The following is a 19,098-nucleotide window of genomic DNA, read 5'->3' as shown; positions in this document are numbered from 1 at the left end:
AGACCTAGAAAGTTCCCTAGCTGCCCCTCTTCTCATCCCTCGCTTTTCCCTGGCTCCTTCAGCAGCCTGGAGGAGGGATATGGAGTAGTGGAGACACACCTCCCCCGGTGGCTCGCAGCAACCAGGAGGCTGCAGCAAAGGGAAAAGAGGAAACTCCTCCCTTCCAGCAGCTAAAGGTGATTGAACACCTAGCAGCCGATGGTGGAGACAATCGATAGAGCCTATAACCGCTGCCCATGGAATGCGGCTCATAGTAATTGCCAGGACTCTCCCCCTTCTTACCAGGCAGGGTCTGTGCTGTGGGAGAGGAGCTGGCCTTCTCAGCAAAGGGGTCGGGGGGAGTGAGTCCTGGACCTCGCTGCTATGCCCCTCTCCCAATCACTTTTGTAGCTGCTGAGGGCGAGCAGGGATCTGGTACTTCCCTCTTCCCTCATCCCTGCTTCTAAACTGTAGTAAAGATTTAGCTCACTCAGGTATTGTAACCAATTGCTGTGCTTTTCTCAAAGATGCTGAATGTTTGTAATAGCATCCCCCAGGCAGGGATTGGTGTATAACTGTAGGGAATTATTTACAGAATGTACAAAAAGTACTGTTTAAAAACCAAACTACTGCTTGAGTTATTGGTGTGGTTTTAAAGCTGTTCCAGTGGGAGTGGGTGGTATGGCCCTTTTCTAGTAGGGCAGTGACCACCATGTCAAGCGTGACTTTTGTAAAACTAACTGGGGCTACTTGCAATCCCTCCTTCAGGGGAAAGAGGACTGGGCAGTTGACCCTACAGGGGTGGTGCTAACCAGAACCTGATTTTCCCCATGCAATGCCCAGGAAAAAGCTAACACTGTTCCGGATCTCCCTCCCTGCTCAGGTTGACAAGAACGTCACCGCTGGTTATTCCTAAATTGTTAATGTGACACTGGAAAGTTGTTTATAAAATGGGACAGTTCAGTGGGACATGGTCACTTGAAGGTTGGGCAGCTTGAAAAAAAGAATCCAAAGTAGTTTCAAACTGTACAGCTGCCCCTGAGTCCCTCCAGCCACTTTATGGCTTTACAATCACATTTCAAAATGCTCCATTTCTTCCGTGAATTAATCCAGTACCTGCCTCAGAGTCTCTCACAAACAACAGGAGACCTTGATTAGCTAGACACAGTGCTGTCAAATTTACAAAGTAAAAGTGAAGTGAGGCAAATCCTGAGTTCCAGTAATCTCAGGTGTTACTTCTAACAGAAGGCACGTTTCCAGGCCCAGCTACGGTTTGTAAGGGAGGGCGTCCCCTTCGCTGCATTTTTAAACCATAATAGTTCCCTGTTATTAGAATATGACAAATCTAGGGGTCTTAGTAGTGCAGTTTGCCTTTTCCCTACAGGTAAGCAGATCAGCACTTGTAATCAATTGCATATCAGCGCTCCATTTACACTGTGACATGGTTTAGCAAAATCCATTTCTCTGCATCAGAAAATGAAGAGGGGGAAAAAAAAAAAAGCCAAGCCTGCTGTTGTGATGCTGCTGCATTGAATCGCTAGTAAATCTTAGTGAGGTGAGAAATTGGCCCACCCAGTAACTCCAGCAACACTGCGGCACTGGACTATGAAAGGAAACCGTGACCCTTTTTCCCTATGCATGTAACAGAACAGGCTGGGAGAGGGCTAGCTGCCACTGTGTTAATGCCCAAATGTGAAAGGGGCATGAGACTGTGATGAAACATTGCGCAAAAGAAACCTTAACTCACCGCAGCATTTCAGCATTCAACCGTGAGGCAGCTATGGAAAAAGTACTCCATAGGCCTGATGTGAATTGGGCATACAAATCTATTAGATGGCTTGGAAAATCTACCTCCTTATTTAACCCTTCAATTCAGCAACATGGTTACTAAGAAGAAAATTTAATAGAATTGCTATAAAATAATTGCTTGTTATGAATGGACTTTACTTTCTCCTGTTCCGGGCTCTTGTTTTTCAAAACTAATTTCATCGTCTTATTCATTAGTTGTGCTGATGCCATGCAAACGACTCTTGCAGGTGGCTATTCTTTAGTCATCACTATTTTTGATCCCTGTTCTTTGCATTTCATCTGTAAGGTCATTAACTTCCTCTTGCTCTTCTTCGGGAACGGCATCCTCTGCTTCCGGTACTGCCTCCAATCTGGGTACTGCTTTAAACTCAGTTTTGTAATCTGGTCTATCTGGCTGAGATTCCTCCGGGGGTTCTATTTCCTGTTTGTGCTCTGACTTTAACTTGCCAAGATTCCGAGAACACTCTCCCTCTTTTACAAATGAAGTTGCTGAAGGAACTCTGGATTTTGGAGTATGCATCCAAATATGATTTAAAATCTCATCTATGTGCAACCTCCGAGCCACGTCTGGCTGCAGCATGCGGTAAATAAGATCTTTGCATTCAACTGTCAAGTTTTTAGACCTGGGAAAGTGCACTCTGTGTTCTTTCTGAATCTTTAGCATTTTTCTAATGTTTGAGTCGTCATATGGCATTGATCCACAGACCATTATATACAAAATGACACCCAGACTCCATATGTCATAAATCTTAGGCTGATAGGGAATGCCTTGTAACACTTCAGGGGCTGCATACGCAGCAGAACCACAGAAGGTTTTACTGAGAATAACTTTGCCATTTTCATCTCGAGTCAGTCGTCTGGAAAAGCCAAAGTCTGACAGTTTGATATTAAAGTCTTTGTCTAGAAGGAGGTTCTCACATTTCAAATCCCTGTGGACAATATCCAAATCGTGGCAGTACTTGATGGCAGAAGACAGCTGGCGAAACATCTTGCGAGCTACATCTTCAGTCAAAGCCCCTTTGCTCTTGATGAACTCCAGTAAGTCTCCTTTTGTACCCAGCTCCATCACAATGTAGACTTTGCCATCAGAGGTCTCAAAAATCTCATAGGTTTTGACCACGGAGCAGTGATTCACTTTTGCTAAAATCTCTATTTCTCTGGGGAGAAATCTTTCCAGGAAGTCATGAGGAGCTTTTTTCCGGTCTATGATCTTTACTGCTACATCAAATTTCAGTCGATCGGAGTAGGCAGATTTCACTTTAGCATAAGACCCTTCTCCCAAATTTCCCCCCATGATGTAGCCTCTCTTTTTAAGGACTGCAACATCATCCATGGTGCCAGAGGCAACAAGTGATTCATAAGTTGAAGTTGACTGTGCATCACGTATGCCAGAAGCCTGTTGTTATATATTCCATGGTGGCCATCTGAGATGCCCTGCTTCTCTTGAGTTAGATGTTGTAGAATCTTCAGCATTGTTTAATGTATGATGTGGGGCTATGATGTCACAAATCAGAGCTGCTGTTACTAGGGGTTAGTGAATTTAAATGCCTTTGTCAGACCTACTGAAAAGCAACTGGAAGCCAAAAACCAAAGCAACATTCCAGCACATCATCCACAAGCACTGTCACCTTGTTTTTGTACTGTAACATCCTGGTAAAATGATTATTCCATTCACTCTCACAAGAGGAGAAGAGAAATAATTGAAGTGTTTTTTCCATTCTTTGGCTATGGAAAGTATTTGATTCCTGTGCTTTGATACTTATGTATGCTTCTTAGCCTGCTACTCCATTTTGTATTTTGATCATAGCTTGGCTAAGAGAACTGATTGGTTTCAGTTATAGGATACTTTTTTTTGTGTGTGTCTTATGAAAGTAAAATGAACACAAAGGGAGTCTGCAGAACAGCAAACACACACAACTCTAGGGAACAGCTTTCTCTTTTAAATCTGTTTTTGTCCAGTTTTAGAAATGTTGTTCCATGAGATAAAATGAACAAGGATATGGTTATAATGTTGCTTCTAAAATACATTCTATTTGCTGTAGCATAAAAACTAAGGAAAATCACCGGTTCAGAAAATACTCTTAAAACCTCTTCTGAAATAAGTAGAGCACAGTCAGGAGAAATTGTAATTATTCAAAGGCTTGAAGCTTTGGGCTTTTCAAATTTAATACATCAAACCAATCTTTACTTTGCTTCCTACCACTGCTTTTAAATGTTCAGTTTTAATAATCTACTCTAATTTAACAATGGCCTTGTTTGTTTGTTTGTTTTTTGCATTTTACTCCCGTAGGACAATCCGAACTAGATGCATTAATGGCACTGTCTGGCATATATGTCAGAGCTCAATCGGATTGTGTCTTGAGTGTCCAGCACCGCAGCAGAATGTTTAAATTCCAAAAGAAAACTTTCCCCTAGAAGCTAAATTGTGTGTACATGCTTCCACACCCTTTTATCTGGGGCTTCTGTTTTTTTGGGGGGGGGTTATTAATTTCACTTTGGGGAGGTTATTTTTAGCAATTTGAGTTTTGTCCAAAAATTGGAGCATTCTCTTTGTATACATTGTAATGAATAATGTAGATTTTATTCCTTACTTATTACAGTAATATACTAATGACTGTAGTACTGTTTCAAACTGCACTAAGTTAAAGTGCACTAGGGAACCCCTAGTGCATACAAGTAGGGTCTACATGGACCAAGTAAGATGCAGCATGTTAGCGTGTTTTAGAGATCACACTCTAGAAGTCCCTTCTACTGCTCCATGTAGACAAGCCCTTGGGTACAAGTAACAATTTCTGGTGTTCTTTGGGATAAACACTGCTTTTTGTTTTATATTGGGGGTGGTTTTTCAGTTAAAACTAAAAATCAGAAGCCCTATATATGTCTCATACAACATACACACTTATATGTGTTTACATGGAGCCACTGGTTGTGGTTCCATACTGAAAGTTGAGTTTTGCCCTTAAAGCAGGGATTCAGCCAGTTTATGTAAGAAGAATACAGCCTCAAAATTACAGCACTTATGCTTTGTGGACAGAATAAGTTTTCTGAGAATTTACAAGTAAATCCTTTAAATTGTTTGAATGAAAATGAATTTTAAAATGGGTTGTTTAAGAACTGTAGTACTTTTATCATTCTTTGTCCTGGACAATCTTAACAGAGTAACATACTCTTAAAATGTCCATCTCATTAAAAAGTATTGAAACCTCATAGGCTATATTTGAAGAACTTAAGTTGTAAGTGAGCTAAGTTATTAATAAGTGTTATGTCTAATTTGTCATTCTATAGATGGGGCAGCTCATGATGCTCTTTACTGGAACCACTATGATATAAAAGACAATTCAACTAACCACAAACTTTTCTGTACAGCTAATGTGCACGATATAGTTCTATTGTTTGAAGGTGTCTGTGATCTAGAGAGTCAAATTCCAGTTTCATATCTTGGAAATATACATGCAATGTATAATATATGAATGAAATGTGGAAAAAAATATTCTGGATAGCTCAAACAAAGTACAAGCCATACTCCCCACTACACTCCAACTGCTTGGGGCTCCAGAGGAGCTTTGGGCTCCTCTGGAGATGCAGAGCAACTGTAAACCCAGTTTAACCTGCCCAGTACACACTGGTTACTTTGTATTGCTCCAGAGTGGTAGAAAGCAGCCAGAGGATATTGGTGAATCTGACATTAAAGGTGAAGATTATAAATATTATTTACGGTTAATATTACATATCTTCAGATCACTAGAAAGGTCCATGATGAGTACCTGTTGGTGTCATGTTCTTGAATTAACTGTTTAACAATTCAGAGATTCCTCGATTTTAAGGCCAGCCGGAACCATAAAATCAGAGGCCATTGCATCTCACCCAGTTCAACTTTATATTGAACCTAACAACTTTTCTATGGCTAAAGCATATCTTCCAGAAGGCATCCAGTCTTCATTTGAAGACCTCAAGAAATTAAGGCTCTACCTCTCCCTTTGGTAGTTCATACCAGTGCTTAATTTCCCTCACGGTTAAACATTTGTGCTTTATTTCTAATTTGAATTTGTCTGGCTTCAGCTTCTGGCCATTGGTTTTTGTTATGCCTTTCTCTGCTAGATCGCAGAACCTTTTAGTATCTGGTGTGTTCTTCATGTGAACATACTTATTATCTGAAATCAAATCACCTCTTAATCTCCTTTTTACTGAGCTAAACAGAATGAGCTCTTAAGTATCTCACTGTATGGCATTTTTTCCAACCCTCAGCTAATTTTTGTGGCTCTTTTCTGCACCCTCCCCAATTTTTCCAAATCCTTTAAAAAATATGGACACGAGCATTAAGTGCAGTATTCCAGTATCAGTCTTACCAATGCCATATACAGAGGAAAAATCACCTTCCTACTCACTACTCCCGTTTATATGTCCAACGATTGCACTAGCCCTTTTTGCCACAGTATTCTCCTGGGAGTTCATGCTGAGTTGCTTGTCCACTGTGTCCCTTAAATCTTCTTCAGAGTCACTGCTTTCCAAGATACAGTCCTCTGTTCTGTGGGTATGGCCTTCATTCCTTGTTCCTGGATGCGTAACTTTGCATTTGGCTGTATTAAAATGCAGTTTGTGGGAAGGTTCCCAGCTCTCTCTGTATGATTGTCCTATCCTCATCTTTATTTGCCATTGCACCAATCTTTGTGTCAGCTGAAAATCTGATCAGCAGTGATTTTGTATTGACTTCCAGATCATTAATGAAAATGTTGAATAACATTGGACCTCTGCTGGATCCCACTCAGAACTCCCTCCATCCGTTGATGATTCCCCATTAAAGCCCTGTCAGGTGTTTTTTAGTCCCCTTAATGTGTGCTCATTGTTTAGTGCTATTTTTTAAATCAGAATGCTGTGTGGTACTAAGTCAAATGCCTTATTAAAGCCCAAGTCTATTACATTTACACCATTGCCTGTATCAACTAAACTTATAATCTTCTGAAAGAATGAACTCAGGTTTGTTTGACAAGACCTATTATTCCATAAAACCATGTGGACTGGAATTCAATATATTCCTGTTATTTAGTTCTTCATCAGTTGAATCCTATAGCAGCTTCCCACTCTTGCCAGGGATTCGTGTCAGTCTAACTAGGTCATCTGCTTGCCCTTGTTGCATATTGGCACATTAGCAGTCTTCCTGTCTGCTAGAATTTCCCCAACTATTTCAAGATTTATTAAAAATTGTCAGTGGGACAGAGATCTCTTCAGCCAACTCTTATAGGACTCTTAAGTGTAAATTATCCAAGCAGGCTGATTTCAAAGTGTTTATCCATAGTAGATGATGTTTAACATCCTCGGTTACTAATAGACTGGAAAGCACCTCGTCATCCTTACGTGGTACAAGCCCATCATCCTGCTTCTTTCCAAATATAGAACAGAAATATTTAGTGAACATTTCTGCATCATTACTAATAATTTTACCATTTCCACCTAGTAACGGGCCTATACCTTTTCTAGGATTTATTTATTTCCTAATAACTTAAAGAATGCCTTACTGTCTCTAGCCCCACCAGCCATAGATTTTTCTCTGATATCTTTAGCTTCCCATACCAATTTTCTACACTTCATAACTTCTAATTTATATGGATGGCTATTTCTCCTTTTTTCCATTTGTTATAGGTTGCTTTTTTATTTCTAATTGCTGCTTTTACTTTGCCACTGAACCAAGATGTGATTTTAGCTAAAGTTGTCCTATTTCTTGATTGTGGCTTTTTGGCCATCTAATAAACCCTACTTAAAGAACTCCCCATTAAGCTGTCATAGAGGGAAGGTCCTCTCATGGATCAGTAACTGGTTAAAAGATAGGAAACAAAGCAGGAATAAAGGGTCAGTTTTCAGACTAGAGAAAGGTAAATAGTGGTGTCCCCCAGGGCTCTGTACTGTGACCAGTTCTATTCAACATCTTCATAAATGATCTGGAAAAAGGGGTAAACAATGAGGTGGCAAAATTTGCAGAGGACACAAAACTACTCAAGATAGTTAAGTTCAAAGCAGACTGCGAAGAGCTACAAGGGAATCTCACAAAACTGGTGATTGGGCAACAAAATGGCAGATTAAATTCAATGTTGATAAATGCAAAGTAATGCACATTAGAAAACATCATCCCAACTATACATATCAAATGATGGGGTCTAACTTAACGGTTATCACTAGAGAGAGATCTTGGAGTCATTGTGGATAGTTCTCTGAAAACACCTATGCAACGTGCAGCAGCTGTCAAAAAAGCTGACCATGTTGGGAATCATTAGGAAAGGGATAAATAAGACAGAAAATATCATATTGCCTCCGTATAGAACCATCGTATGCCCGCATCTTGAATACTGAGTGCAGAGGTGGTCGCCCCATTTCAAAAGATGTATTGGAATTGGAAAAAGTTCAGAAAAAGGCAACAAAAATTATTAGGGGTATAGAACGGCTGCCATATGAAGAGATATTAATAAGACTGGGACTTTTCAGCTTGGAAAAGAGATGACTAAGGGGGAGATATGATTGAGATCTATGAACTCATGATTGGTGTAGAGAAAGTAAATAAGGAAGTGTTGTTTACTCCTCATAACACAAGAACTAGGGGTCACCAAATGAAATTAATAGGCAGCAGGTTTAAAACAAATAAAAGGAAGTATTTTTTCACACAACGCACAGTGGAACTCCTTGCAAGAGGATGTTGTGAAGGCCAAGACACTAACAGGGTTCAAAAAAGAACTTGATAAGTTGATGGAGGATAGGTCCATCAATGGCTATTAGCCAGGATGGACAAGGATGGTGTCCCTAGCCTATGTTTGCCAGAAGGTGGGAATGGGTGGCCGGGTATGGCTCACTTGATGATTACCTGTTCTGTTCATTTCCTTTGGGGGACCTGGTATTAGCCACTGTCAGAAGACAGGATACTGGGCTTAGATGAACCTTTGGTCTGACCCCGTATGACTGTTCTTATGTTCATTTTCATTCATGTTTTTCAGTCCAATTTTTTTCTCCCAATCAGTTCTGCTCATAATTTTGCTCATATCTGGGAATTGTTCATTTTGAAGCACCAAGTATATTTATTACTGGTTGGGACTGTCCTGTGTGTGCCTGTATTGAATGGAATCAGGTTAGGATCACTCATTCCTAGGCAACCAACAACTTCTTTTAGTGATTAATTCATCTTGCTCAGTCATAAAGAGGTCCAAAACAGTTACCTCATGTTGGGCACAATACCTTTTGTGTTTTAAAATTATATATGATGTTTCACTTCTGCCTTAAGTAGCCCTCCAGCCTGTGTCTCCCAAATTGACAACCCCCATAACACAATTTTTCTCTTCACACAGTGCAGACAGGTACTTAAGGAGTCTCACATCCTATTCTCTAGTTTGATTCAATGATCTATGATGGACTCCCACTAGTACTATCTCCTGGGCTTTGTTAGCATTCAAGATCCTGTAATTCTGAGTTATCAACAGCTCTAAACAGGTGATGAAGTCTCTAATGTAGAGTGTACATCTCTCTTACCCCCTACTCTTCCTAGGCAGCTTTTAACCACTAATTTTAATATTCCAATCATGTGAATTATCCAACCAGGTTTCAAGAAAGTCAAAATAGATCAATTTTCTCTTCATCCCTGAGAATTCCAATTCCTCTTGCTTGGCCCCCAGACCTCCTAGCATTGCTATATAAGCAATAGAAAATTTTCTTCTTTCCACATTCTGTGCCACATAGGTTCAATTTTTTTGTGACAAGCTGCATTTGAGTTTGTACTACATTTGCCTTCTTAGCTCCCTCCCTGTGTGTTGCTAGTTTAATGTCCTCCTGGCTGCTCCAGCTAGCCTCCAACCAAGATTATCCCCCACTAAGTGTGAGATGCAGGTTGTCCTGTTCATACAGATCCCTCTTCCACTTGAATAGGGTCCAATGTTCCACAAAACCAGACCCTTCAGCTTCACACCAGTCATGCAGCCAACAGTTCAACAAACTGTCATGATTGGCAGGTACTTCCCTGGCCTGGATGGCCCTATTAGCTTTCACGTAGGCACTACAGAAATAATCCACGTTCTCATCAGTGTAGGAACCCCTGCCCTACTAGGGGTCCAGAAAAGTTTCAAGATTCCCAGTTCTGTCAATGTCACTTGCTTTCAGGGAGCATTCTCCAATCCTAGTCCGTCATGCTCCGTCAGAAGAAGACGAGTAGCCTGCAGCTCAGGAAGAATATCAAGAGTTGGAGCCAGAACTTGATGCTGAATCTTCCCCCAGTTGCAAATGTTGGGGTTGCTTTGGCTTCCTCTCCTTCTGAGGATGTTTTTCTGTCCATAAGTTCTAGAACTGTAGGGTGATGACACTGATCACTCTGCAAGAAACCTTCCATTCTGGTTCTTCCATCAAGAATAAGATTACCCTTCCGTGGACTACTGCATCCTGTGAAAGCAGTGTGGTCTACTCTTCCATCATGTCAGGCTACATCAAAAAATACTGACACATGATATCATTTATCCTACAAAGGGTTTTCATTCATTCACATGCACCTTACCTTAGCTCTCTGGTTGTGGCAGTAGCTGTCCAAAGATCCAGAGGAGGACAATCACCCTCCAGACTTTCTGATAGGGAGAGAAAGAAGACGGATTCAATCAGTAGAACGGTGTTTTCACTGGTAGCGCTTGGAATTACAGTGGCAAATTGCCAGGGGCCTGAGTAACCTCTGTGCCTTCATGGCTGAGCTTCCATTCACCATCTTTCACAAGGATAAGATGGTGATGTACCCTAACCCTAGATTCCTCCCCAAAGTGGTATGTGGTTTTCACGTTAACCAAGCGATAAAGCTGCCAGTATTTCCCCTTAGATTTCATGCTCACACAGGTGAGTCAAAGCTGTGTTCTTTGGCTGTTAAGAGAGCGTTTTTATTCTCCAGCAAATAGAATGTATTTTAGAAGCAACATTATAAGCATGTCCTTGTTCATTTTATCTCATGGAATAACATTTCTAAAACTGGACAAACAGATTTAAACAGAAGTCAAGGATTTTGTAAGTTTTCTAGTCTCTTTATTTCACATGCAGACATAAAGGTCATGCTGTCGCTTCACAGATGTTGTCTAGTGTCAGTTAGTGCACAGAGGAAAGTGTAAACTAGCATCTTCTCCACCCTGCATAGGCGTTAGGTCACACTCTATCAGAGCAATGGCTACCTTCACCATAGCATGGTTTAGATGTATTGCTATTGCGGAAATCTGTAGGGTTGTTGCTTGGAGCTCTGTACATACATTTACAAAGCACTACTCCCTACAGCTAGAATCTACATCAGCTGCTCAGTTTGGTAGAGCACTACCTCAATTCCTAGTCAGTAGAACTCTGAATCTCACTTTCCATTTATGGGGTACCTTTTGCCAAACTACCCCAGGAGTGGGAATATGCAGCAGATACTTGAAGAAATGAAGGTTACTTAGGCTTCTCTTTGTGCACAGTGCCACTGTAGCACTTTAGTGTAGATGCTCCTACGCCAACAGGAGAGCTTCTCCTACCCCCATAGCTAATCCTCCTCCCCAAGAGGCGGTAGCTATGTTGGAGACATAGCACTGTCGGGGGGGTGGGTACAACTACGTCATTCAGCAGTGTGGACTTTTCTCACCCCTGAGTGACACAGTTCTACCAATATGGAGCCGTAGCGTAGACCTGGCCTTACCTGTATCTGGACTTCTTGGAGCTAGACTCTGCATAGTCACACTTCCAGCCCATCTTCATCTCTTCCTTTAAGTCCTCATAGAACTTGACTTGGAGGAGGTGGTGGAAGGAATTGATGCATCAGAGGACTCCACCCCTACCCCGCCTTTATAGCTTCACCCTCCGAACGTTCAGGAATGCAGAGGGGAGGGTCATGTGAGCATTCCAATGGCCACTGCTATGAAAAGGTTCCACTGTCTGAAGTGGACCCGCCAGCGCCTCCCAGGTGTGTGAATGCACAAAGACCATCTCAAAGAACTCCAGTTACAGGTAATGAACCTTCATTTCTTTACTGCCTGATCAATATGGCCTCCCAGGTGCCTCCAATATTACACAGTTTAGATCTCTTAGGAGACGACAGTGACCAGCGGTGCTGGGAAGGGATGATCAGCAATGGTTCTGTTTTCTCTGTGTTCATCTCAAAGTAATCATTCATCTTCTAAACCTTAGTCTCTGCAGAGGAACTGAAATAGGGGCTGGGAGTCATTGACTAAGCTAGGGCCATTAGCAACTCCCTGAATAATGACTGCCAAGGGGCTGTGTGTAGATGTAAAACATGTTCCAGCGAAGATGAGCAAAGAGCCAGTGGATACAGAGGCCTGAAGCAGCTCACTGCAGGATAGACCAGATAAGATCTACATTAATACAAAGGTGTGGTTGTCAATATCACACATGACAAGGGAGTCAGAGAGGAACAGAATGCTGTTCCCCAACTGTGCCAACATTTCTACAGAGCCAGGTTCGGTAACCAGAGAGAAATCTGTTCAATAGACTAGTTCTGTGGTGGGCTGCCCCTGGAGCTAAAGGCATTTTGAGCTAGTGTCTTGTATTTGGGATTAGGAGCCAGGCAAACCTGATTTCTAATCTCACCTCTGCCAGTGACTTGCTGTGTGACCCAGGGTGATTACCTTCAGGTATCCATGCCTAAGCTGACCCACCTGCAAAGTGGGGGTGATTTTGCTTGGCTGCTGCACAGGGATGTTGTGCAAATGAATTAACACCTGTACAAGCTCTCAGAAGATGTAAAGTGCTATGTAAGTGCTACGTTAATATGTAGGTTGCAATCAGGTCGATCTCTGGGGAAGTCAAAGGAATGCTGGAGAGGATCTGATACTTAGCATAATTGTTTTTGGCACAGCGTAAGCTGCTTTTGTGAGAGGGAGAAGTTGCCAGCATGAGGGATGACAGTACTTAAGAACCAAAAGTCCAAGCTGAGTGCAGGTCCTGGCTAACCCTGGCATAGTCCTCAGTAGTTTGTCAAGAATAGAAAAAACGTCTAAGATCCATAGAGGATAAAGAGAGACAGAGCAGTAATGGGCGTATGTGCTGGAGTCTGAACGCACATCGCTGCCATCTCTAACGTGCCTTTCTGGACATTGGAATGGCATCAGTGGCTCTAACTTGCCTTCCATCTCCTCCTCACCACTCTCTCTTTTTAATGGCTTGGGGGAGTTCTTCATTCTTATGAAAGAGAGGCAGTGATCTAGTGCAGTATGTTATCCTGGTTTCACCTGCGTTGCTTTTCTCAGAGACATCCCTCTGGGCCTCCGTCAGCCCTTTTTAATACGTGCTTGGAACTCTAGTTCCAATGTCTACAAAACCACGTCCACAGCATGCAGTACTTCCAGCTGAAATGTTTAAAGGGGAACTAGTACTAGAAGACCTTGTATGAATGCTTTGGTGGGGTGGATAGTAAAACCTACAGTAAATCCATCCGACTTCTTTACACTTGCCTTAATCAGGCTGGGCATCTGGGTCCCCAGAGATGAGACTAGAGCATTAACCCACTTTACCAGGAAACCCCTCAGGTGGCATTACATTAAAATAATTAGGCTAGTGTGAGATCCTGTCTGAAGCAAGACTTGCTGCATCCTTACATGCAAGCTAAATGGGACAAGCCTTACATGGGAACAGCTTTGCACAGAACTAGGAAACATGGCAGAGTAATTCCAACTAGGAGGCCGACGTTCAGGACCAAATGAACATGGGAATGATGCAAAAATCAATCAATAAAAATCTCTTGGCTGGTTCTGTAGACCTGGTGCAACAATCAGGGCTGTCGGTATAGGCAGAGTTGGGGTATGGAGGCTGCAGCTACTTGTGCTGTTGTCCATCTTGACCAAAGGCAACCTTTGATTCTTCAGCCCAAAGGGAAACTCCCGTGCAATTGTCTTGTAAATTGCAGAATTCAATCTTGGTTTTTTTCCCCTACATTTCACCATGGTGCAAACTGCAGGAGGGGAGCCCACAGTACAGAAAGAGGTGGGAGAAAAGAGGTGCCCTCAAGGTGCCATTCCAGAGCTTGGGAGGGAGTGGCTATTCAGATGGAAGTTTGTCTTTGCAAAGCCAAGCCTCCATCAGAGCACGCAGGGGGTGTTTTACCTCCAACCCCCTGTGAACGAAACAACAGAGCTGATTTGATGGACCCCATCAAAAATGAAACCCCACAATATGCAAGTGTGTGTCAAAATGTACCTTTAAGCTCCTGCCTGCATAGAAGCCACATAAACACAGTTGCAGCCCCATAGCGTTTTGGTGGACCTAGGTCTTGTCAAGCCTGAATTCACCCGTGTGGGCAGAACTGGCCATGCTGACCTGCTTAGAAGCATGAGGTCTTTCCAAGTCCAACTATGCATTTTCAGATGACTTAAGGAATTGGCACTGAGAACCAGCTCAAAGATACGATTAATGGAAGGAGACAATAGCTTTTTATTCCACTCTTTTAGGAAACAGGCTGTCAGAGGCTGGCTACAACTCAGTGAGTTCCCAAACATCAAAATGATGACAGATCTCATAACAGCTTCACAGTGACAGGAGACATGTAGCAAAAGAAGCCAGGCATTGTGGCAGTGTCTACACCATTCTGCAGCCAGATCTGACTAGGAGAAAAAAATACTCCTTTGGTTACATTTACACTTTTATTATGAATGTAAGTGATTTATTGATGGATTGTTCAGCTATGTTGCTACCAATATAGAGATCTAAAAGAATTCATAAAATTGTTTTTTACATCTTTCTGCTTTGGTCCCTTTTCATACTCCTCACTTCATAGTCTTGTCAATTAGTCTTTTGGGGGCTAGATAAAATACTTGGCTATCCTTTAATCATCACCATTTTTGATACCTATTTTTTGCATGTGATCTGTAAGATCATTAACTTCTGCTTGCTCTTCCTCGGGAATGGCATCCTCTGCTTCCGCTACTGCTTCCAATCTGGGCACTGCTTTAAACTCAGTTTTGTAATCTGGTCGATCTGCCTTAGATTCCCCCAAGCGTTCTATTTCCTGTCTGTGCTCTGACTTCAACTCTCTGAGCTTCTGAGAACACTCTCCCTCTTTTACAAATGAAGTTGCCAAAGGAACTCTGGGTTTTGGAGTCTGCAGCCACTTGTGATTAAAAACTTCCTCTATGTGCAACCTCCGAGCCACGTCTGGCTGCAGCATGCGGTAAATAAGATCTTTGCACTCAAGTGTCAAGCTTTTGGAGTTGGAAAAGTGCACTCTGTGTTCTTTCTGAATCTTTAGCATTTTTCCAATGTTTGAGTCGTCGTAAGGCATTGATCCGCAGACCATTATAAACAGAATGACACCCAGACTCCATATGTCATAAATCTTAGGCTCATAGGGAATGCCCTGTAACACTTCAGGGGCTGCATACGCAGCAGAACCACAGAAGGTTTTACTGAGAATAACTTTGCCATTTTCATCTCGAGTCAGTCGTCTGGAAAAGCCAAAGTCTGACAGTTTGATATTAAAGTCTTTGTCTAGAAGGAGGTTCTCACATTTCAAATCCCTGTGGACTACATCCAAATCATGGCAGTACTTGATGGCAGAAGACAGCTGGTGAAACATCTTGCGAGCTACATCCTCAGAGATGGCCCCTCTGCTCTTGATGAACTCCAGTAAGTCTCCTTGTACGCCAAGCTCCATCACGATGTAGACTTTGCCATCAGATGTCTCAAAAATCTCAAAGGTCTTGACAATTGCACGGTGATTCACTTTGGCCAGAATCTCTATTTCCCTGGGGAGAAATCTTTCCAGGAAGTCATGAGGAGCTTTTTTCTTGTTGATTATCTTCACAGCCACGTTGAATTTCAGTCTATCAGAGTAGGCAGATTTCACTTTAGCGTATGACCCTTCTCCCAGATTGATTCCCAAGACATAGCCTCTCTTTTTAAGGATTGCAGCATCATCCATGGTGCCAGAGGCAACAAGTGATTTCTAAACTGAAATTGACCGTGCATCACACACGCTAACAGCTTGTTCTTGTACATTCCATGGTGGTCATCTGAGATACCCTAGTTCTCTTTAGTTGGATGATGTAGAACCGTTAGCATTGTTTCATATGTGATGTGGGCATATGACGTCATAAAGCAGAGCTGATATTGGTGGTGACTGAATGTATAAAATATGACTTATTTCCCACAAAACTAGCTGGACAGGGAAGGGAGATAAGGAGGCCTGGAAGAGATTTTTAGCTGTATGGAGACACAGAAAAAGGTTGAATCCTTGATATTTTATGGAGGAAGAAGAGGCAAGATTTGGATACAGTATAGACATATGGGGCAAAGGAGAGGGAAAAATCAAAGAGGGTCCTTATGTTATGAGCCTGAGTGGACAAGAGGAGAAGGGGGTGGTGTTATCCATGACAGAGAATGAAGGGAAAGCTGTGTATTTGGAAGGAAAAATAAGGCATTCAGATTTGGCCATGTCCGCGTTTTGATAGTGACAGGAGATCCAGGATGAGATGTGGGACTGGATAAAGCTTCTTTGCATGGAATGTGATCAATATTGCCAGTAAAAATGGGAAGTCCAAGAGAATTATTTCTAATGTTTACGGCTGCTCTGTGTAAACATCCAGACCAGGTGATGCAGTCCCGACTTGAGCAACGGTCATGGATGGAACATGGAATCTTACCGGTATTTGAATCCAGGTCTTGTAAAAACAGTGTTGTAGCCTCATGTGTCAGGCCCCGGTTTATAATTCTTGTGGTGGAAGTGCAGGAGTGAGAGGCATTGCTCTAACTCTAGACTTTTTTTGTGACTTTGAGCAAATTCATTAATCTCTCCCTGCCTCATTTTCCTCCTCTGTAAAATCTATGTAGAAATCCATCTACTATGGCCCCCATCACCTGGGACCATCATAACTGGGTGCCTCCCAATCTTTTCATGTATTTTCCCCACTCACAAACACCCTTGTGAGGTAGGGAAGTGCTGTTATCCCTATTTTATAGATAGCCTCTGTGTGACTTGCACAAGCCTTTTCCTTAGTGACGTGCACAAAGTCACACAAGAAGTTCGTCAGCCCAGGTTCCTGTGTCCAAGGCTAGCGCTTTAGCCACTGGACCATCCTTCCTTGTTGGAGATGACAGTACTTTCCTGTATGAGGAGGTTGTTGAGGCCAAACTACTATGATGTTTGTCATGAGGGTTGAGATCCTCTGATATTAGGGACTATGCTATAAAAGTGCAAAGCACCATTATAGAGTTGCTTGAGAAAGGTTTCATAATTTAGATTGTAAACAGGATTTAGGTTGAAACATGGCTCCATTAAAAGCTTGATTTTTCACTCCTCTGATTACTTAGCTCAGAAAGGAAGATGTGGTTTGAAATATTTTGTAATTAATTCCACAGGATGGCTGAATTTTTCTGTGAAAGTTTGCAAAGGAAATTGATCAGTTGATTTTTGAGAGCGGGTCATTTTTAAACACTTTTTTCTTGGTATTTTAAAGACCTTTCCGGGGTCTGTTACCTTTTCATTTCAAACTCTGATCCACAGTCATTGGACTTTGGACATGCTCTGGTCTGACTGCAGCCAGATTTGCTAACATTAGTTTCTAGGAAAGGACCCCTTGACTGAGACTCCAAGCTGGAATTAGATCTAGATGCCCAATTCTGGTCTCCTCCTCTATAGGCTGAAGGATCATTTACTTCCCCTCGGAATAGATGGCAGCAATAACTCCCCAAACCCTCACCAACTCTGATTTAGCTTAAATACAGTATGTTAGTTCAACAGGAAGAATGGAGAGGGAGTAAATAAATGTAAATTGCAAAGCCATGTCCGTGTCGAAGGTTACACTCAACCTTGCTGGGGAGGCAAATTGTACAGGTTATGTAGAGATCAATGAATCTTATAGCATGAGATCAGCCATGTCCCTGTTTGGCCTTCTGAGCTGAACTTTCCTGTTCTCACTCCACATCTGGCTCCTATGTGTCCCCTAGTTTGAGCTCTGCTTCTCTCGCTCTCTTCCCCTGCTTCCCCCCACACCTCTTTTCTAGTCAAGTGATTCATTTTTGTTCATGTACACTGGTTGACTCTCCTTGATCAGTTTAGGGGATGGTTTACTATTCTCCCTAGCCTTCCTTGGATCTTGCCTTCGAGACCAGTGGATCTCAACTAGGGGTCTGGGGCCCACTGGGGGCCCCCGAGCAGGTTTCAGGGGGTCTGCCAAGCAAGGCTGGCATTAGACTTGCTGTGGCCCAGGGGCAGAAAGCTGAAGCCCCACTGCACGGGGCTGAAGCCTGGGGTTCCAAGCCCCGCCACCCAGGGTTGAAGCCGGAGCCTGAGCAAATTAGCTTCACAGGGCCCCCTGTGGCCTGCTGCTCCTGCCGGGCAGCGTGGTGATGGGGTTGGCTCCGGCTTGGTGGCGGGGCTGCGAGCTCTTGCTGCTGTGAGCAGCATGGTAAGGGAGCGGGGTATGGTTGGATAGGCGTGGGAGTCCCAGGGGGCCTGTCAGGGGGTGGGGTGTGGATAGGGGTCAGCGGACAGGGAGAAGGGGGGGATTGGATAGGGGGTGAGGTCCCGGGGGGCGGTTAGGGGCAGGGGATTCTGGGGGGGCGGTCAGGGGACAAGGAGCGGAGGGGGGAGGGGGGTTGGATGGGTCAGGGGTTCTGAGGGGGACAGTTTAGGGGGCAGGAAGTGGGAGGGGGCGGATAGGGGGCGGGGGGCAGGCTGTTTGGGGAGGCACAGCCTTTCCTACCTGGCCCTCCATACAGTTTTGCAACCCCAATGTGGCCCTCGGGCCAAAAAGTTTGCTTGTCTAGGCCTACACAGGAAAAGGTGTATGCTAAAAAAATTAATTATCTATCTAAAGTATCTTACACATGCACACCCGCATGCAATACTTTACCACAGAGACGTGTCACATTTGCTTTGATATCATGAGTCAAGCACACACGAATACTTTACAGTCATTTACATCATAGTTCAAGGAAGACTTTGATCATTCACTTACGAACGTTTCATACATTACACAGCAAGACCAGCCTAAAATGTATAAACGGTGAAAACAACGCACAATTGGGCAAGAACTACAAAACAGTAACAGCTGAAAAGGGAGGCCAAGAACTTGTAAAACTTAGAGAGGCCAATATTTAAATTAAATGCTTGCACTGACTGACAGTTTTTCTGGGCATTGTTAGCTAGCTACAGAGTGTGTATACAATGTCTGCACAACATTTGCTGCTTGTTTCATAAGCTTAATGCATGTATTTTATCTTAATTCTGACATTGCTAAAATATGTATTTGGATTCTGATATAAAATAATTGGAAAGATGATCATTTTCTGGCACGCTGGAATAATGAAATCTTTACACTAGTGACAGTACAC

At 42.8% G+C, this 19,098-nt stretch overlaps 2 protein-coding genes across 2 annotated transcripts; both read right to left on the bottom strand.

Annotated features, from left to right (window-relative positions):
* Positions 1-2,026: 2,026 nt before the first annotated feature.
* On the bottom strand, positions 2,027-3,121 carry LOC144275686 (testis-specific serine/threonine-protein kinase 2-like). Its single transcript, XM_077835154.1, has one exon. The coding sequence runs from the start codon at positions 3,119-3,121 to the stop codon at positions 2,027-2,029; it is 1,095 nt and encodes a 364-aa protein (XP_077691280.1).
* Positions 3,122-14,590: 11,469 nt separating this feature from the next.
* Positions 14,591-15,685, bottom strand: LOC144275706 (testis-specific serine/threonine-protein kinase 2-like). Its single transcript, XM_077835190.1, has one exon. The coding sequence runs from the start codon at positions 15,683-15,685 to the stop codon at positions 14,591-14,593; it is 1,095 nt and encodes a 364-aa protein (XP_077691316.1).
* Positions 15,686-19,098: the final 3,413 nt, after the last annotated feature.

Source organism: Eretmochelys imbricata, chromosome 15 (genome assembly GCF_965152235.1).
Source record: "Eretmochelys imbricata isolate rEreImb1 chromosome 15, rEreImb1.hap1, whole genome shotgun sequence".
Lineage (NCBI taxonomy): Eukaryota > Metazoa > Chordata > Testudines > Cheloniidae > Eretmochelys > Eretmochelys imbricata.
This window is presented reverse-complemented; position numbering and strand designations above follow the sequence as displayed.

Bases quoted from the DNA above. Each gene is read 5' to 3' on its own strand.
- LOC144275686 (XM_077835154.1), bottom strand. From the start codon at position 3,121: ATGGATGATGTTGCAGTCCTTAAAAAGAGAGGCTACATCATGGGGGGA.
- LOC144275706 (XM_077835190.1), bottom strand. From the start codon at position 15,685: ATGGATGATGCTGCAATCCTTAAAAAGAGAGGCTATGTCTTGGGAATC.